We start from the raw sequence: 21,395 nt of genomic DNA, 5'->3' as shown, positions 1-21,395 counted from the left end.
CCATGGCCTGTGCTCTAGCTCCTGCCTCCAGGTTCCTGCCCTGAGTTCCTACCTTGGGCTCCCTGATGAACTACGACCTGGGAGATGTAAGATAAATAAACCCTTTCCTCCCCAAGTTGCTAGTGGTCAGAGTGTTTTGTCACAGCAATGAAGAAACAAACCAGGGCAGGGAGGTTCAATTGGGGGTTGATCCACCACTGGAGTTCTACCCTATTATTTCGGCCTTAAAGGCATGCTTTCAGCCTGAGAGCCCTAAGCCCTAGGCGCCACCTCCTGACGAGCCTTCAGAAACCCAGGCATGGGAATCATGGGAAGAGTTTGAGGAAGAATGCGGAAATGCAACAGAAGTGAAACCAAAAGTGGCCAAAGTAATAAGCAGCACCTCAGGCGTGCCCTGGCCAGCTTCAGGGCCTCCTGGGACCCATGAAAACAGGACCCATGGATGCCTTTTTCAGAAGGGCGGGGCAGAGTGGAGCACCTGGGGTCAGTGGCGAAAGCTGCCCACCCAACCCGCCTTGAACTAACGCGTGCACGAATCAGGGGTCCACGTGAAAACCGGGCGGGGGACCGCCCCCTGGCCGGTGACTGGCAGCGGTGGCCGCCGGGCACATTTAAAAACAAAAAAAACACCTTTGGTGGGGCACTGCGACCGGCTCCGGGACAGCTGGGAAGGCCCGTCCCCATGGGCACCTGGGAATCCACCCCGCCGCTGAGTGTTACAGCCCCGCTGGCAGCAGCACTTGCTGAATCCTGGGGCAGGGGGAGCTCTTAGTGAAAGCCTACAATGTTTTCACTGACAGGGGCAGATTGGGAGCTGCAGTGGTAGTATACCCAGGGGTGGATGAGAAACCAAAAAGATATGTCCACACTTGTGATGGCTGAGCTCAATTCAAGGAACTCATGGCCATTGCTTTCTGACAGTATTCAGACTCCTATGCTCCTTAAAGAGAGAGCAGCCCCTATCTTCTTACAGCATCTTAGGGGACACCAAGGACTGCCTGGCTTTTATCCCAAGGCAATGCAGAGGCAGACAAGATGGCTTATTGTGTACAGGTACCGCCTCTGCAACAGCCAGGGGTAAACCCAGGGGACTCAAGCCCAATTCCTTGTGGCAGATGGATATCACACACTATGCTCCTTTTGGAAAGCTTAAGTATATTTTTGTGCCCATCGACACATTCTCACATGCCTGTTGGGCTACCACTGATACAGGAGAGAAGTCTAAACATGCTCAGTCTCATTTTCTCCAGTGCTTTGCTACATTGGGATTGCCCCAAAGAATTAAAACTGATAATGGACCATGTTTTGTGAGTAAAAATTTACAAGATTTCTTCTCACTTTGGGGAATTCAACACAATACAGGAATTCCCTACAATCCCCAAGGTCAAGCCATTATAGAACGCAACCATCAAAACCTAAAAATTCAATTACAAAAACAAAAAGGGGGAATAATCCCCCACCAACAGTTGGGTATGGCCTTATTCACTATTAATGTTCCTAGTTTTCAAAATAATCAGTTGGAATCCCGGTTTCAGAAGCATAGGGGACGACAGGAGCAGAGACCTGAGGTACGGGTAAGATGGAAGGACCCCATTACAGGGCAATGGAAAGGCCCAGATCCATTGCTAACCATGGGTTGAGGCTTTGGCTGTGTCTACCCTATATGGGTGCCTGCGAAAAACCTTAAGTGGGTAGGCCAGGATCTGACTGACTAGCATGACGGTTCATGGACAATAGTTCATGAGCCAAAATTCCTCTCTTTATTTATAACCATCTGAGGTGAAGGACCCAGTTCCTTGGCTTCATTGCCAGTCAGCCTCTTTGACAACTGGCTGATTGGCTAAAAGGTACATGGTCTCAGAAGTATTTCAACATGTCCTATGCCATGACTTGCTTTGTTTCTCTTGCTAATGCTTATCTTTGTCTTTACCAGATAATTTGGTGACAGAGCACCCTTAGTACTGCCACAGCCCACCTCCTCATGATTACAGACTCCCCCAGGACCCCCTCTGGTTGCCCACACTTAGCTAACCAAATTAGGCAGAGACTAAGACTGTCACAGGCTGGCATTACCCACACGGCTGCCCTTAATCATGACACATTTTTAGCCAAGGACGGGTAAGATGTCCCATGACAGGCACTCCTAAGACAGGACATGCACATGGCCAGGTGCATGATCCAATGATGGGCAAGGCTTGGTCAGAGGTGACACAACCTAAGACAGGCAAAAATGCGTAAGATTAGAGGAAGAAGATAGCCATCTCTCCTCAGGGAGCCGTCTATGAAATGGGTAACCCATGAAATAAAGTCAGTCCGGCCTTATAAAATAAAAATAAAAGGGGGAGATGTGGGGACCTAAAGGCCCCACCTTGGAGAAGTCTGAGAGAAGTTACTGGGGCGCAGCCTGACTTGCTTTGAAAGTCTGAAGAATACTTCTGCACTGATGAGGAGTGCATGATCAGCGCGTGACCATCCTTAAGATACACCCTTCGGGGGGGAAGGGGGATTTCCAGGTGCCTTTATAAGCTCTGTAACACCTGCAATAAATGAGTCCCTGCTTGACTAGGCTCCCCATTGCACCTGAGTGTTCCCGGTACTGGAGGTGGTGTGGGCTGGCGAGCAGCGCGCTTACTCATCCCCAGTCATCACTGCGTGGGGGTCGCTGGCTCAAACGTCCCCCACAGATCTTTTCCAGATTTAGGGGCTCTAATTCTAGACTGAGTCTCATTGTTGCCATTATACCAGTGAGCTCCCAGGTGAACTGACAGAAGTCTTCACAGTTGACATCCTCGAGGGGTGCACAGGACCTGCCATGTCTTCCCGTATGGGTGTTCCTGCCCAATCCCACCTTAGTCTAGAGGACAAATGCTTACTCACTGACCGTTCAAAGCGCATGACCTTGGCCAGGAGCAGCTGCAGGGGTTCTGCATAGTTCCGGTAGCAATCCAGGTCCTGAAGGATATTGCAGAGGGTTTGGATCTCCTGCTCCGTTCTCCAGGACGGCTTCTTCTGTGTGATGTGGATGGCCCTCAGAGGGAAGTGACCCTGGGGAGAAATGGCCAGAGTAACATACAGGGTCCTGGCTGGCAACCTTCCCACTTTCTCGCTTGCATGCATTCCTGTTCCCCATACAGTGGTGCCTAGTGTGTACTGAGGGCTGTGTGTCAACCATCAGGTCAGCATCTTACATACCCACCTCACCACATCTTCATCCAGCCCAAGAATGATTCCCATTTGGCAGATGAAGAAACTCAGGAGGGAGAATACAAGTAGATGGGCTACCTGCCAAGGCAGGATATGGGGCTCTTCTTGATCCAGGATCCCCTAGTACAAGCACACTGCAATCAAGGGAGACTTGTCCTTGTCCCAGTGAAGATGTTCTTCTGTGTTGGGACCAATTAATCAAACCTGACTGTGATGGATAGCTTTAGTGTCAACTTGACACACGTGGGTTGAGGGAGCCTCAATTGGGGAATTGCCTCCCTTGGACTGGCCTGTGGCCATGTCTGTGGGGCATTTTCTTGATTGTTGAGTGATGTGGGAAGGCCCAGCCTACTGTGGGTAGTGCCACCCCTGGGCAAATGGACCTGTGTTGGGTAAGAGAGCAAGCTGAGCAGGGGCCAGGGGAGCAAGCCAGTAAGCAGTGTTCCTCCATGGCCTGTGCTCCAGCTCCTGCTTCCAGGTTCCTGCCCTGAGTTCCTACCTTGGGCTCCCTGATGAACTGTGACCTGGGAGATGTAAGCTGAATAAACCCTTTCCTCTCCTACTTGGTATTAGTTAGAGTATTTTGTCACAGCAATGAAGAACAAACTAGAACACTGACTCATTGGATTGCCACCTACATAGGCTTTGCCTGCCTCTGTGGATTTTCCCTTTGAGGCTGTCTTCTCTTTCTCAATTTCTCTGCACAGAATGGCCCTCAGTTCTAGAATTCTGTGGCTCTCAGGCCCTTGGCTTCACCTGTGTGAATCAGGATGAAATTTTGGTAACCTTCCATGTCCAGTGTCAGGCACTGGTTGGTCTGGAAAACTGAAGAAACACAGAATCTAGATGACTTATCTGACTCTGCTTCATTAATGAGAGAAATGAGGAATCAGACTGTGTCTAAGAAAACTGAGAAGCCATACCTCCAAGGGGAAGGCATGGGTGCCAGGCAGGGGATAGGCATAGGTGGTCCTAGTCCCTGATGCAAAGTTCTGTTTTCTTTCCTGAGAGATGAGCCCAAATGGCTACTCCAGACCAGAGTCAAGTCAGGTTTGTACCAGTAAGACTGTCACTGACGTCTGTAAATAGGTATGCTCTTTTAAATTTTAAATTGGATTTAACATTTTTATTTAATATCCAGGATTTTTGTGGGTAGAAGTGAGCAAGGTAATAATGATGCTTATTCCCAGAAACCAAGTTCATAGACCAGAGACCCACACGGACATAAAGGCCTTCTCTCATCAAAATGGGAAAATTACTTGAAGGGTAATTGAACCAGAATGTACCAACAAGCCAAAGGGTTTCCCACCACCTTGCTTCTTTTTCTTCTGGTGGGCCTCTCACAGCCTTGGCTTTGCTTTATGCTGTTTTTCTTTTTTCTTAAATTTTATTAATTATTTTTATTTTATGTGTATGCGTGTATTGCCTGCATGTAGGAAAGTGCACCCATGTCATGCAATGCCCATGGAGATCAGAAGAGGTTGTCAGATCCCCTGGGACTGGAGTTACAGACGTTAGCTGCCATGTGGGTGCTGGGATTTGTACTCGGGTCTTCTGCAAAAACAACCAGCATTCTTAACCGCTGAGCCATCTCTCTAGCCCGCTTTCTGCTGTTTTTCAACAGGTCCAAGCCAAGAAGCTCTTCTCCACTGGTTCAGCTCAGTTAAACAGTGCTAACAGGACTGGACAAGATTTCTGTCATCAGAAACCAAGTGGTTACTTCAGAGTGCCACGAGTAGTGGCAGACAGAATCTGGACTAAAATGAGCTCTTCTGATGCTTAATTCAGTGCTTCTTTCTGGCCAGGAGCAGATGCCGGAGAGAGAGAGAGAGAAAGAGAGAGAGAAAAGAGAGAGAGAGAGAGGGAGAGAGAGAGAGAGAGAGAGAGAGAGAGAGAGAGAGAGAGAGAGAATACCTCCTCTGCAACAAAGTCCAAGGTATCAAATGTAATCCGGCTTTGTTTCCTTTTCTGAAAGAAAGCAGAGAAAGAATGAGTAAAACAGACCCTAGAACTCTGCATCTGAAGCCCTGGGCCACTGTGGTAGATGGGAAGCCCTGGGAACCTCCTACCAGCTGGCCCTTTCATGCTCCCCTCTCCTCAATAACCCCAATTCTTGACAGGCATAGGGGTGCATGCCTTCAATCCTGGCACTCGGGAGGCAGAGGCAGGTGGATCTCTGTGAGTTTGAGGCCAATCTGGTCTACATAACGAGTTCCAGGCCAATAGGGATACATAGGGAGATCCTGTTTCAAGAACAAATAAAACCCAGCTCAGCCCTACACTAGCATCAACATTATGGGGAAGGTATAGAAGAGGGAAAGGAGAGAACAGAGAAAACAGAAGAGAAGCAGCCAGACAGGAGAGTGCAGCAGGAGAAAAGGAGGGATAGGAAGGAAGCAGTAAAGGAGACAAGTGGTTGTATAGTGAGCCAAACATGGCACACCCCCTTATCTTACTCCACTTAGACAAAAGGACAAAACTGGTCTTACCAAGGCCCACACTAGACTTACAGCAGGTGAAGCAGCTTGCCCAAGGGCCACACACAAAACAAATGGTCCAGCCACAGCATGGCCAGGAAGAGGCTAAGAGATCTCAGGGATGAGCTAACCCAACCTTATCTTCTGACAGATGAAGGGTATGAAAAGAGAGAATACATAGGAAGAGGCAGTGAGGAAGGAAAGAGACTCATGGGCCCTGACCACTCTCCTGGAGCCCACTCTCCAATCGGGGCACATCCCAAGTTGGATCCTTGACTATTGTGGAATGCTGTCCTCTGAGCATAACAGCCATCTTCATCAGAGCAGCTGTGACTATTCACCAGAGACCCTCAAGATTGAGCCTGCTGATGCTCCCTCATAGATGGAAGAACAGGAAAGGGTCCTGAGATCCTCACCTGAGATTTCAGCCTCCCCTTCCTGAACCTGTCAGCAGAATTAACATTCTGCTCCACCTGTACATGGTCTGGGGAGATGCTAGAGTATACAGACTGTGGAAGGTTAACTGAAGAGAAGACTCCATCTGTGCAACTATGGGGAAGCCATCATCCATGCTAGTGTGAGACTTTTCAGTGATATGGCTATTTGGGGGTTACCCAAGCTCTGTAAATAACCCCTCCTTCATGCTCCTGTAAGTAACTCTGTGGCTACACTCGCCAAACTGCACATGAGTGGAATAATTATTTTGGTCTGTGGTTGACACCCTAGATTAAGGAGACATTTGTTCACATCTGCCCAGGAAAAGTTCAAACAACACTGCCTTCACACTCTCCCCTTCATTTCTGAATCCAAGTGGTGCTCCTCAGGGAAGCTTACAAAGGAAGAGGGGGTGCTCAGAACTATCCAGATTCATACACTAGTGAAAACTAGTCTCTGGTTCTTCCTACCTGATCCCGTGTCCAGTCCAGCTCCCCAGATGACAACCATGTAACTCTTATAGTTGCTCCAGCTCTGGGCCTCTAACTGGGCACTATGGTGAGGTTTGGTCTTACACTCCCCTGATGTCACACCTCACTGGGTCTTTGGATTCACACTGCTGAGGTGCCAGCCCCACCGTTTTACCACTGCTGCCCTGGGAAGCAGGATGTCGTCTTTGATAGCAAACCCAAGTCTCTCAGGTTATAAATCTCCTACTGTTTCTTCCTCACCTCATGGCCCAATGACAGGGCTGAAGAAATGTTGGGTTTGGCCAGCGCAGTCATAGAATAGATGAATCTCAATGTGTTTAGGAAGGGCGAGTCCTGCCTCTCCAGTCAGCCATAGATACCATTTATTCCCTGCTCTATTTTAACTTACTAACTAGACTACTAGTTGGCTTGGAAACAAATGGCAAGGCTGGGAATGGTGTCTCATACCTTTAATCTTGGTACTTGGGAGGCAGAGGCAGGAGGATTACAGAGTTCAAAATAAGTCTGTTTCAAAAAAAAAAGTAGAAGTCCACCTTCCTATCCCCCATGGTCCTTCTTTATCCTTCAGAAATCATTCTGGGAAATTTCTTGGAATGAATTGCTAGATGCAGAGAGTACAGGGCTGTGTCTAATCACTCTTGGCATAAGAGGAAAATAAGCTTGGCTGGTCTATACATTGAGCTGGGAATTCTGAAACCAAGGGAAGCACCCTGAGTATATCTTTGGGGAAATTGGACAAAGGAACAGACTGGTGACCAATTTGCCCTGTTTCTGAGCCAAAGGCTCATGATTTACTACTAAGGTAAAATATTTTAAACTGAGATCTTTTAAGAAGTCTAAAGAACAAGGTCACCACAGTGAACAAGGCCTTCCCTGAAGGAGTCCCCTTATTTAAGAGGAGCAAGAAGAAGGAAAGCAGAGAGCACACACAGACTGTAATACTCAGCACCACCCTGGCTCTGTTATCACTCCCAGATTCCTTTTGGCTCTTTTGATCACAGTTGGAAAGCCCATGTCTCCCAGCATGTCTCCCTCACTCCTGGTGTCTCATTCCACATGGAGAAGGAGGAACAAACTCCTTGGTGGAGTTGGAAGGAGAAACCAGGCAGGAGCATCCCTTTTCTACGTTCTGCGCTGCCCTTATCTGCCCTAAGTTCAGAGTAGCAGGCCTGCTATTATGGTGCCCCAAGGCCTGCCTTATCCAGCACTGCCTGTCATAAGGCTGTGAAAGGCTGTCTAATTTGGGGCTGAGTATTAGGAAGCCTTCTCGTTTGATGATATGTCTCCCCATCGCCAATATAATTCTGTGAATAATAAAGGTGATAATTGGATCTCCGGCATCTGCTTTACCCTTTGTTGGTTTTGAGCAAGTGCTGGGAAATGTGTTATCTGTTGCTGCCATTAAATCCCAGTAGTCCTGCTTATCTCAGACACTTACATCCCAAAAGGAGAAGATGGGGTGCCTCCTGTGAGCAGGCTCAGTGATTTGATATTCCCAGAATCCCCTGAGGCCTTGGCGGAACATTTTACACACTCGTATCATCATTATGATATCCATGGTGAGCTGGTACAGCCCCTGTAGAAACAGAGCAAACCAGATCAGTGGAAGCCATCTGACCTCAGGCTGGGTGGTGCTGAACAAGGTAGAAGTGAACAGGATTCAATGCAGTGGTATGTTACCAGTGGTTACATTCTTGGAAGTCTTGGTTTGGGAGTTTTGGGGGTGCTGGGGATTAAATCCAGGGCCATGAGCATGCTAGAATTAGTGCTTTACCAGTGAGGTACAACCCCTGCTCTCTCAAGAAGTTTGGAAACCTATTGAAATTACATTGATAGCTGGGCATAGTGGCGCATGCTTTTAATCTCAGCACTTGGGAGGCAGAGGCAGGCAGATCTCTGTGAGTTCAAGGCCAGCCTGGTCTACATAATGAGTTCCAGGACAGCTAGGGCTATAGGAAGACCCTGTCTCAAAAAAACCAAAAAAAAAAAAAAAAAAAGAAAAAGAAAAAAGAAATTACATTGATAGCTTTAAACTGGCCACGTTGGAAGCTATCAAACTCAGGGCATTCTTCGCCCTAGGAGCCAGTTAAACATTTACCAGTTCAGTCAGTAACTAACTTTTACTACTGTTGAGAAAATAAAGAACACAAGTAACCACAGGCAGTGTGTGTTGGGGAAGGGGGTGTATAAAGAACCTGAACTTTGGAGTCAGATGGATCCGAAGGAAAAATGGTCAAAAAGAAGCAACACTGCTTATTTTGATGATGGAGAAAGGGGTCACAAGCCAAGAAACATGAGTAGCCTTCAGACACAGAAAAGGTAAAGCAAGAGATTCTCAGAGCCTGAGGAAAGAATGCAGCCCTACTGACACTTTTTTTTTTTTTTTTTTTAATGTGTACGTGTGTGTGCCTGCTTGTCTGTATGTGCACTACACACATGCAGTGCCCACAGAGGTCAGAAGTGGGCATCAGGTCCCCTGTAACTGGAGCTCCAGAAGATCATAAGCCACCATGTGGGTGCTAGGAATCAAAACTGGGTCCTCTGAAAGAGCAGCCAATGTTCTTAACTGCTGAGCCATCTCTTGAGCATCTTTAGTTTTATTTTCATGTATGTGTATATGTGTTTGTGCAGGAGGAGACCAAAAGAGGGAGTTGATCCCCTGGAGCTGGAGTTATAGGTAGCTGTGAGTCACCTGACCAGGGTGCTGGGAAACAAATTCAGAGCAAGAGCAGCAAGTGCTGTTAACTGATGAGCCATCTCTCCAGCCCCTGCTTTTACTTGTTTTATTTTCAGTACAGTACTTACTTATTTGTTTAGGGCTTTGCAATGTACTAGTTAAGGACTCAACCACTGAGCTATATTCCCAGCTTCTGACACTCAGATTTTAGTCCAAGAAGATCTATTTTAGGCTTCTATTATATTGAAGGCTAATAAATTTGTATTCTTTAAAGTCCTTAAATTGTGGTGATTTGGGGCCAGGGAGCTGGCTCAGAGGGTAAAGGCACTTGCTGCCAAGCCCAATGACTTGAGTTTAACACCCAGGCCCATGTAGTGAAAGGAAAGAACCGACTCCCACAAGATGTCCTCTGACCTCTACACATGCACAATGGCACATATGCATGTGAACATGTAACAATTAAATTGTAGTAATTTGTTACATCAACAATAGAAAATTAATATAACACCTACACTAAGATGAGACACCTCTCACTCCCCTGAGAATGTGGAACTGGACTGAAGATAAATAGGTCTTTCCATCCCAAACTGAATTTGGGAGTCAGGTTAACCAAGTAAGCTAGCCAAGCAAACATGGAGGGCAGAGGGAATAAACCCAGAATGTAGAACAATCTACAGGTTACATCATCCATTTCTGCACCCACATGACGACTAACAACCGTTTGTAACTCCAGTGCCATGGGATCCAACGCCCTCTTCTGGCCTCCGTGGGCATTGCATGATATGGGTGCACTTACTTTAATGGAGGTTAAGCACTCATATACATAAAGTGAAAATAAGTAATCCCCAAATTTAAAAAAAGCCAGGTATGATGGCAGAAGCTTGTAATCACAGTTCAGAGGAGGAGAAGACAGGCAGATCCTTGAGGCTCTCTGGACAGTCAGCCTTGGCAAGCTCCAGGTCAGTGAGGGACCCTGTCTCAAAAAAACCAGTTGGACAGTGCCTAAGGAACAACAACTGAAGTTGACCTTCTGCTTTGACTCACATATGCCTCTCACACCCCTAATACATTATGGACAATTGTTACCACCATGTGTGTGTGCTGGGATTTGAACCCAGGTCCTCTGCAAGAGCAGCCAGTGCTCTTAACCACTAAGCCATCTCTCCAGCCCCTTCTTTTTCTTTTTGAAAGCAGAATCTCATGTAGCCTAGGATAGCCTCAAATTCTATATGCAGTCAAGAATGACTTTGAACTTCCAACCTTCCTACCCCCATCCCCCAAGTGCTTGGATTACAGATACATACAACCATCCCTGATTTCTGGGTTCTGGGGATCTAGCCTAGGGTTTTATGACTGCAAGGCAAGGTTTATTAACTGAGCTCTAGCTCCAGGCAATTTAGTATCTTTTTAGTATTATAATGGTATTGTGGTTATGTGGAATCATGTCTTTATTTTTAAGTATCATAAAAATCTGCAATTTGTGGGCCAGTAAGATGGCTTGGTGGGTATAAGTGCCTGTGGAGTAAGCCTAGCGACCTCAGCGCAATCTTTTGCAATTCATATAAAGGTGGAAAAAAGAACTGACCACAAAGTTGTTCTCTCCTCTGACTGCCACATGCTGCTGTAGCATGTGGGCCCATACACATACATCATGCACACTCATACAATAACAAAAAAATGCTTTAAAAAAGCCAATGAGGTATAAAAATATATACAATTTACTTTCAAAAGACTTAGCACACATGTATACATGCACAAATACATAAGTCAATATGGCAAATGTTAACTAGTAAATCTAATGGGTAATTATTAGACATATCTCTTAAAGTTTTATGTCTGAAAGCTTTTGTAATTAAAAAAATGCAAAACTAGTCAGACCTATTGACACACGCCTATTATTCTAGTACTTAGGAGGCTGAGGCAGAAGGATTGCTATGAGTTTGAAATCAGCCTGGGCTATATAGTAATAATGCAAAAACTAAATTAAAAATTCAGCTTACAAGTTTTTGTTATTAGCAAACATAAGAGAAAGACAAACTAGGTACTGAAAGACTGCATCTGCCACACACAACTGCTATCACATGACTATCCAGGGTTTTGTGGGTTTTTTGGTCTTTTTAAGACAGGGTCTCCCTGTAGCCCCAGGTGGCCTGGAACTCACTATGTAGACTAGGCTGGCCTTGAACTCACAAAGATCTGCCTGCCTCTGCTGGGATTAAAGGCATGTGCCACCATGCCCAGCTATCCAGGGTTTTTTAACCCTAGCACTCATAAGAAAACTATAACTAATCCAACAGCAAAATGAACAAAGAATTTGAACAGTTCATTCAAAGAAAAATGTGACTCACCAACAAATTATGAAAACAGTTTTTTGTAGTGCTGGCAACTGAACCCAGGGCCTCCTAATTGTTAAGCACATGCTCTGCCACAGGAGCCACTCATAGCCCTAAATCATGAAAGATTCTTTTAAAAAAATATTTTATTTATTTATATTTTATGCATTTGAGTGTATTGCCTGCATGTATGTAAGAGCATCCGTGTCATGCAATGGCCATGGAGGTCAGAAGAGGGTGTCAGATTCCCCTAGAACTGGAGTTACAGTTGTTAGTCACCAAGTGGGTTCTGGGAAATTGAACCTGGGTCCTCTCCAAGAGCAGCCAGTGCTCTTAACCACTGAGCCATCTCTCTATCCCCAATCATGAAAGATTCTTAACATCACTAGAAATCATGGTAATGTATAAAGTAAGACAAGATATACTTAGGATCAGAGAACTGGGAAGCACACACAATGTTGTAGAGAGATTTGGCAACATATTTTAAATCTGAGAATGTATATATTTTACAACCAAGAAATTATACACTGGTTGAGTTGCCCATGCTCCAGTAAATAACCCCTACCCATGCTCATGAAAGCAACTCTAAACTCAGTGGTTTCCTCTCTCTCTCTCTCTCTCTCTCTCTCTCTCTCTCTCTCTCAGGGAACTTGTTGGGAAGAGAAAAAATTATTCAGCAGGAATGGATGAGGGATAAGAGGATAATGGGGAGGGGGTATGACCAAAACACATTATATACATGTGTGAAATTGTCAAAGAATAATAGAAATTAAAATAAAGAAACAGAGGCTGGAGAGATGGATCAACAGTTAAGAGCAATGGCTGCTCTTGCAGAGGACCTGGGTTCAGTTCTCAGCACGCACATGGTGGCTAACAATTATCTTGTAACTTCAGTTCCAGGGGATCCAATGCCCTCTTCTGGCCTCCACAGGCATTGCATGAATGGGGGCACTTACTTACATGCAGGCAATACACTCATGCACATAAAATTTAAAAATAAAAAAATTTTTGGTCTTTCTGAGTCAGGGTCTCCCTGTATTCCTAGCTGACCTAGAACTTGCTATGTAGAACTCACAGAGATCTGCCTGCCTCTGCCTCTGAAGTGCTGGGATTAAAGGAGTGTGCCACCATATCTGGCTATAAAAATAATTTTCTTTAAATCTATTTTATTTTTGGTGTTTTGAAACAAGGTCTCACTATGTAAGCCCTGGCTTGCCCGAAACTCATACACAGACCAGGCTGGCCTTGAACACACAGAGATCTGCACGCCTATGACTCTCAATTGCTAGTAGTAAAGATATTTACCATGCCTGTTATAACAGTGAATGGCTAAAGACAAGTGTCCATCAGTGAAGGAAGAGACCAATACATTCTGATATAATAACAAGATTGAACACAGCACTAGATTTCTATGAGTCAGTGTGAATAAGGATGAAACTGCCTTAAGTGGGGAGAAAAGTAAACTATACTGTCATTTATGGTTTCCTTTTGAAAAAGGGCACCATGGGGCTAGAGAGATGACTCAGTGGTTAAGAGCACTGACTGCTCTTGTGGAGAACCTGGGTTCAATTCCAAGCACCCACATTGTGGCTATGAACTGTCCTTAACTCCAGTTCCAAGGGAATCTGATGCCCTCTTCTGACCTCTGCAGCACTGTATGACATGGGTGCAGTCACATACACGCGGGCAATACACTAACACACATAAAATAAAAATAATAAATAAAAAAATGAAAAAGGACACCACATTCTATGTTGTTTATGAACATATAAAGAGTAAGTTAAAATATAAATAGTAAAAGGCATCATCAACCTCAGAAAAATAGTTATGAAATGAAGATAAATAAAAGGGCATGAAATAGTATGGAGATTTACCTAAAACTACAATTTTTCATGAAAAATTAGATATCTAGAGATGCCTCACTGGGTAAACTGCTTACTGGGCAAGTATGAAGACCTGGGCGTAGATCCCTAGCTCCCATGTAAAAGCCAGGGATGACAGGCTGGGGGGTGGAGATAGATAGATCCCAGGGGCTTGCTGGCCAAGTCAACCTACCTGAAACAGCATGTGCTCTGGGTTCTGTAAGAGACCCTGTCTCAAAAAATAAAGTAGGGGCTGGAGAGATGGCTCAGCACTTAAGAGCACTGACTGCTCTTGCAGAGGACCCTGGTTTGATTCCCAGCACCCACATGGTAGCTCCATTCGTAACTCCAGTTCCAGGGGATCTGACGTCCTCTTCTGACCTCTTTGGGCACTATATGACACAGGTGCACTAACACACATGCAGGCAATATACTCATACACATAAAATAGAAAAAATATATATATATTTAAAAAAATAATAAAGTAGCAGGGCTGGGGAGATGGCTCAGCAGTTTAAAAGCACTGGCTGTTCTTGCAGGAGACTTGGGTTCAAATTCCAGCACCCCAACGGCAGCTAACAACCATCTGTAACTCCAGATCCAGGGGGGATCTGACACCCTCTTCTAAACTCCTTGGGCATTGCACAACATGGGTGCACCTACCTACATGCAAGCAATACACTCATACACATATAATAATAGTAATAATAATAATAATAATAATAATAATAATGGAGAGAAATAGAGGAAGACAACTGACACATGCCTCTGGCCTCCAGACGCATACACATGGGAAAGTATACCTGCACACACCTGTGCACACACATGTATACACCCACAAAGAAAAAGAAAAAAAAAATCTAAAAAAACATATGTAAAGGAAACATGAGGAAAGGCACTTCATTAACAAGATGAATACATATTTTCCAGTTTACTATGGTCAGGCATTATTCTAATATGTTTTATTATCCTCAACAGTAAATTCATGCAGATGATAATATTATTATTGCCCTCTACAGAGGAGAAAACAAAGGTACAGCAAATCCAGTTGTGTGCCCATCATCACATGATGGTGGTGGGGCTCGAAATCCAGGCAGTCAGGCTTCCCCACCTATTCTACCTCGCTGCCTGCCTTGTTTTCTCTGGCTCTCAATCCCAGTAAGAATGGTAGATCACATGACTCCAGAGCTTGCCCCGGGGAAGACCAGAGCACAGGTCATAATTCAGCTCTGAACCTCTCCTGGAGCTTCCCTCTGTCACGCTTTGACTCCAAAAGATACAGGGTAGCCACCATTCATCCAAGGTCTCTCCTACACCTGCTTCTTCCTTCCTCGATGCCAGCCCATTCAATCTTCTGTTGAGGAATTCCCTCCCAGAGTCCTTGGCCCTCCTTACCATTTCCTCCTTCAGGATTTGCATATGTAAGTTACCCTGTATTGCCTCATGGCTCCTAGGTCGGCAAATGATATAATTAGTCCCTTTGTTTTCAAGGGGAGGACAACAGATCTTCCCCTAAGAATTCTTACAGTAGAAACAAGCTGCTTTCCCAGTGGCAAAGCAAGAGCTTCTCTTCACTCCTCACACCCTACCAATGTCTGCTGGAAGCCTTGTTCTAAGAAAGCCTTGTTCTCAGAATCTACTGATGTCACAGTGTCTGGAGGGAAGAGGAGGCAATGGAAGGAATTGGAATCTGGCAGTCTCATGTTTACTGAGCACTCATAGGCAATATCTCTTGTTAATCCTCACAAGCCCCATGAGGGACCTTCAACTGCGTACACATAGACACTGGGGGCTCAAAATGGCTAAATGACTGTCAGAATCACGGGACCATCTTAAAGTTGGAGGCTTCTGACTGCAGGTAAGGATATTAGACACGTTAGGCCTGGGGATACTCTAAGCCTTAAAACTTGGGGACCCTGAGGAAGCGGTTCCATAAATCTGTTAAATCAGTACAATCAGAGAAATGCAATAAAATAGAATTCTTTTTTTATTTATTATTTTTATTTAATGTATATGAGTGTATTGCTTGTATGTATGTGAGTGCACCCATGTCGTGCAATGCCACGGAGGCCAGAAGAGGGCTTCAGATTCCCCTGGAACTGGAGTTAAGGATGGTTCATAGCCGCCATGTGGGTGCTCGGTCCTCTGCAAGAGCACTCAGTGCTCTTAACCACTGAGCCATCTCTCCAGCACCCATAAAATAGAATTCTTCAACAAATAGAGGGTCAAATGTTGAAAGGAAGCTTGGTGATACAATGACTCTGTGGTCCTAAAAGTAGAGATGAATAAGGAGCGATTGCAGCCAAATGTTCTACCCTTCAGCTATACCACCTAAAGATCGTGGCTGATGACCTCAGTTTGGTCTTACTACACCAAGATGCTCAGTGGAAAACTGAGATTGCTGGTGTCACCTGGCGCGCGCGCGCGCACACGCACACACACACACACACACACACACACACACACACACACGCACGCACTAGGGAATCATAATAGGGTCTGTGGATTGTACCTTTGTTAGTTTTCTGATTTTTTTTTTTTTTTTCTTTTTGAGACAGGATCTCCCTGTAGACCCAGTTGTCCTGGAACTCACTATGTAGACCAGGCTGGCCTCGAACTCACAAAGATCTGCCTGCCTCTGCCTCCCAGGTGCTGGGACTAAAGGCATATGCCACCACATCCGGCTTAGTTTCCTGATTTTAATATTGGACTATAACTATGCAAGATGTTACTATTTGGGGAAATTAAGTGAAGAATACAAGACACCACTTTGTACTATTTTATTTTTATTTTATGTGTATGAGTGTTATGCCTATATGAGTATAAGTGCACCGTGTGGTGCAGTACCCGCAGAGGACAGAAGAGGTTGTTGGATCTCCTGGAACTGGAGTTACGGACAGTTGGTAGCCACCATATGGGTGCTGGGATTTGAACCCCAGTCTTCTGCAAGAACAGTCAGTGCTCTTAACTGTTAAGTCATCTCTCCAGCCCCTGTACTATTTTTTTTAACTTCCTATGAATCTATAATTATTTCATCTATAGAGCTGTAGCCAGAGAGAGAGAGAGAGAGAGAGAGAGAGAAAGAGAGAGAGAGAGAGAACTAGCACAGATCTACAAAACATACTACAAAATAAGAAGAAAAAAACAGAAGGGCTGGAGAGGTGGTTCAGTGGTTAAGAGCACTGGCTGTTCTTCCAAAGGACTGGGGTTCAGTTCCCAGCACCAACATGGTGGCTAACAACTGTCTTCAACTCTAGTTCCTGGGGATCTGACTCTTCTGGCCTCCATGGGCATTGCATGGCACAGGTGCACTTACATATATGTAGTCAAAATATACATGTTAAAAATAATAAATCAATAAAAGCCGGGCATGGTGGCACATGCCTGTAGTCCCAGCACTTAGAAGGCAGAGGCAGGCAGATCTCTGTGAGTTCAAGGCCAGCCTGATATACATAATGAGTTCCAGGCCAGCTGGGGCTACAAAGAGACCCTGTTTCAAAAGACCAAAAAAATAAAAAAATTAACAAATAAAACAGGAGGCAGGAAATAAGAAAAATAAATGGCAGATGAAAACACAAAAAAAGAGAGTGAAAAAAATAGCATAAAACAGGAAAACTGTGAACACCAAAGAACTAAAAAAAAAAATTGGCACATTTTAAAACAAGAGATCAAAGAGCGGGGCTGGAGAAATGGCTCAGCAGTTAAGAGCAGTGACTGCTCTTGCAGAGGATCCGTGTTTGATTCCCACATGGCGGCTACGAACCATCCTTAACTCTAGTTCCAGGGGAATCTGAAGCCCTCTTCTGACCTCTGCAGCACTGCACGACACGGGTGCACACACATACATGCAGGCAGTACATTCATGCACATAAAATAAAAATAATTAAAATATTTTTAAAAAGAGATCAAAGAGCAAAGACACAGTAGTCTACAGAGGAGATAAAGGGAGGAGACAGGCGTGCCAGAAGTAAAGGGTATTTCAGAAAACATCAAAAACGATGCTAGCCTGGATGACAACAGAAGACAGGATTGGAGGGACCAAGTCAAGGAACTGGAAACCACTGATTGAAAAGGACTGAGAGGGGCTGGGGACTTGGTGAGTGGTAGACAGCTGCCTGGTATGTATGACGTTCTAGGTCCCATCCCTAGCATTGCAAAAAAAAAAAAAAAAAAAAAAAACACAAAAGGAGTCAAGAAATAAATACTGTAGCTAGCAAGTATGGTGGTGTAGAGGGAGAGAAGGGAGATGTTGCAAGGATACGGATCATTTCATTTTCTTCCCTTTTTTCTTTTTTTGGTAGTGTTGGGGATTGATCCATGGGTCTTGCTCATGTTTGGCTAGCGTCCTACCACTGAGCTACATCTCCAGGCCTATAGTCTTTAATTTTTGTAGCTATAAGTCCTAAGACATCTTTAAAACTGATTAAGAAAGAGACATAGAAGCATATTTAAAGATAAAAAGGGAACAAGCAGTAATAGCTAAGATACGACCATGAAAAGATGAAAAGATGAAATGTAACAGTCACTCTTGGTCTGTATGTCAGTGTATCCCATTCAAAATGAAGGAATACATTTCTAGAGAAGAAAACAAAATCAATGCAGTGCAGTTAATGAACGCAGAGCTACTGGTAGAGCACTGCAGTAAAGCCAACTTTACTGAAAACTCATTAAGGGGGCTGGGAAGATAGCTCAGTCATCAAGACTTGAGCTTGATCCTCAGCACCTGCATAAAAAGCTAGATGATGTGGCCTGTGGCTATAGCCCCAGTACAGGGGGGGAGACACAGGTAGATCCCTGGGGCTTGCTGGCCAGCCAGCACAGCCTACACGACAAACTCCAGGCCAGTGAGAGAGACCATGGCTCAAAAAAAGCGTCAGTTGCTGAAGAATGATACACCCAAGATTGACCTCCAGCCTTCACATATGTGCATCCACCATACATCTATACAAACATGCATCTACATGTGCATGCACACACACATACAAGAAGTTAGCAAGCAAGTCAGCAGAGAAACCAGAGCACACACCCTAGAATTGGCATGAAAGGGCAGAACACGGGGTGAGGGTTTGTGGCTGAGTGGTAGAGTACTTGCCTAGCACACACAAGGCTGTGGGTTCAAACTGTAGCACTGAGGGGAAACAAAACAACCAGAAAATGGAACATTATTGAGGATTTTTATTAGCTGAAGCTGCTTGCCCTTCACTGGACTCCAGATGATTGCCTACAATAATCCATGTGTATGTGATATTATAAATGAAGTCTCAAGATTACTCAATCTGTTGAAAATCTGAAATTTTCGGGGGGGGTCTTTTTGAGACAGGGTCTCCCTGTAGCCCTAGCTGAACTGGATTCGCTATGGAGACCAGGCTGGCCTCAAACTCATAGAGATCCTCCTGCCTCTGCCTCCCGAGTGCCAGGATTAAAGGTGTGCGCCACCATGCCCAGCCTGAAAATCTGAAATTCTTACCCAATGGTAGCATATCTTAAATTTTTCTACTTAAGTCACAGTGAAACTCATTATTTTGTACAATCAATATACACTAATGAAATGTTTTTCTATTCATGACAACTAAAAACATTTCTATTCTAATACCTCACATTAAAAAATAATGCCAGAGTTAGGGGCTGGAGAGATGGCTCAGTGTTTAAGAGCACTGGCGACTCTTGCAGAGGATTGGGTTCAATTCTCAGAACCCACATGGGCCCTAACAACTTTCTATAATTCCAGTTCCAGGGGAATTCGACACCCTCTTCTGACCCCCAAGGGTACTGCATGACACAAGTGCATTTACATAGATGTAGGCAATACACTCATACACATAAAATAAAAATAATAAATAAGAGCCAGGTGTGGTGGTGTATGCCTTTAATCCTAGCACTCAGGAGACAGAGGCAAGTAGATCTCTGTGAGTTCAAGGCCAGCCTGGTCTACATAGTGAGTTCCAGGACAGCTGGGGCTAGAGACCCTGTCTCAAAAACACCAAAAACTACCTAAATAAATAAAATATTTTTTTTAAATACCAGAGGGTAGCCAGATATCCCAATGGGTATGAAGGCACCTGAGTTCAATCCCTGGAACACACACAGAGGTAGGAGAGAACTGACTCCTCAAAGTTGTCCTCTGAACTCCATGCATGCACTGTGACATGTGCACCCCTCACATACATCATCACACACGCATTCACACACACACAATAACAATAATAAAAATTACAGGGCTTGGGATGTAGCTCCATTGGTAGCCAGCCTGAGGTACAAGAGACTCTGTATCAAAAAACATTATAATAATACAAAGTAAAAAGAATGACTGGAACTCCATTTTTTAAAATCCCTCACTACCTAGAACTCTCTGTGTAAACCAGGCTGGTCTCCAACTCACAGAGATCCCTCTGCCTCTGCCTCTGCCTCAGAAGTGCTGAGATTAAAGGTGTGCTCAGCAAAAACCGTACCTCCTACACATTGCTGGTGGGAATGCCAAACGATAGACCCACTGTGGAAAATAATATGGTGATTTCTTACAAATCTAAACAGAATTATTATTTGATCCAGGAATTCTACTTCTGGGTACTTACCCAAATCAACTGAAAATAGAGATTCAAACACCAATAATTACAACGGTATCATCCACAATAGCCCAAGGGTAGAAACAACCAGTATTCCCATGATATATGAATCAGTTATTAAAATGGAACCACTTACTAGGTTTCTGATGTGGGTCCAATCCTTCACCTTTTCATAACTTGATATCTTAATCTACAAAATTCAGGAGAATGGGATATATATAAATACATAAATACATATTTGAATGTATAGTCATATGTGAATTATCAGTCAACCCTAAAAAAAGTATACAATTCTGATAATAGTACAACATGGATGAATCTTGAAGGCATTGTACTAAATGAAATAAGCCAGACACAAAAGGCCAAATATTATTCTGCGTCTGTGAAGGACCTAGAATAAGCAAACTCAGAGGGCCAGAAAGTAGGGCAGTGATTACCAAGGACCAGAGGGAGAAGGGAGAATTATAATTCAAAGGGCGGAGTTTGTTTTGGATGATGGATGATGGTGAGAACTATACCATAACATGAATGAACTGAATGTCACGGAAGTGTACACTTATTAATGGTTGCCAGGCTTGAAGGCACACACCTGTAATCCCAACCCTCGGGAGGTGAATGCAGAGGAATCAGGAGTTCAAGGTCATTCTTGGTAACATAGTAAGTTTTGTTGTTGTTTTTTGTTTGGTTGGTATTGGGTTTTTTGTTGTTGTTTTGAGGCAGGGTCTCCTTGTAGCCCTAGCTGGCCTGGAACTCACTATGTAGACCAGGCTGGCCATGTTCTCACAGATATCTGCCTGCCTTTGCTTTCAGTGTGCTGGGGCTGGGATTAAGGGTGTGTGTGACCATGCCAGGCACAATATATGAAGTTTGAGGTCAGCATGAGACTCTATCTCAAAAAAAGATAAAAATAAAATAAATTTAAAAACAATGGTTAATTAGGAAGCAAAGACAGGGGAATCTAAAGTTTGAGGCCAGCCTGGGCTACAGAGCCAATTCTATCTCAAAAAAGAAAAAAAAAAAAAAAAAAAAAACAAAAACCCAGAGACAGGCATGATGACACATACCTATGATTTCAGAACACTTAGAACAATAAGGCAGAAGGGATAGGAGTTGAAGGCCAGCCTGGTTACTTATATAGTGTGCATTCTTTACTACAATTTTAAAAATTGTTTAGAATAAATCAAAACAAAAAAAGCCTTTAAAAAATATGAGAACATGGCCAGGCGTGGTGGCGCATGCCTTTAATCCCAGCACTTGGAGGGCAGAGGCAGGCGGATCTTTGTGAGTTCGAGGCCAGCCTGGTCTACATAGTGAGTTCCAGGACAGCTGGGGCTACAAGGAGACCCTGTCTCA

The 21,395-nt window shown here is 44.5% G+C and overlaps 1 protein-coding gene across 4 annotated transcripts in view; it reads right to left on the bottom strand.

The window, feature by feature from the left end:
• Positions 1-21,395, bottom strand: part of Cnbd2 (cyclic nucleotide binding domain containing 2) — a 78,175-nt gene that overhangs the window by 52,799 nt on the left and 3,981 nt on the right. For 3 of the 4 annotated variants that reach the window (XM_017800049.2, XM_008840768.3, XM_029567214.1), the window contains exons 2-5: positions 20,179-20,232; positions 8,046-8,183; positions 5,119-5,172; positions 2,882-3,045 (exon numbers count right to left, since the gene is read on the bottom strand). In XM_017800049.2, coding sequence (XP_017655538.1) covers positions 2,882-3,045; positions 5,119-5,172; positions 8,046-8,183; positions 20,179-20,232 — 410 coding nt within the window. The remainder of the gene's footprint in view (positions 1-2,881; positions 3,046-5,118; positions 5,173-8,045; positions 8,184-20,178; positions 20,233-21,395) is intronic. The other variant, XM_029567215.1, reaches the window with a different exon arrangement.

Source organism: Nannospalax galili, unplaced genomic scaffold (genome assembly GCF_000622305.1).
Source record: "Nannospalax galili isolate Female #2095 unplaced genomic scaffold, S.galili_v1.0 scaffold221, whole genome shotgun sequence".
In the NCBI taxonomy this organism is placed as follows: domain Eukaryota; kingdom Metazoa; phylum Chordata; class Mammalia; order Rodentia; family Spalacidae; genus Nannospalax; species Nannospalax galili.
The sequence above is the reverse complement of the archived record's forward strand: the minus strand, read 5'-3'. Positions and strand labels throughout refer to the sequence as shown.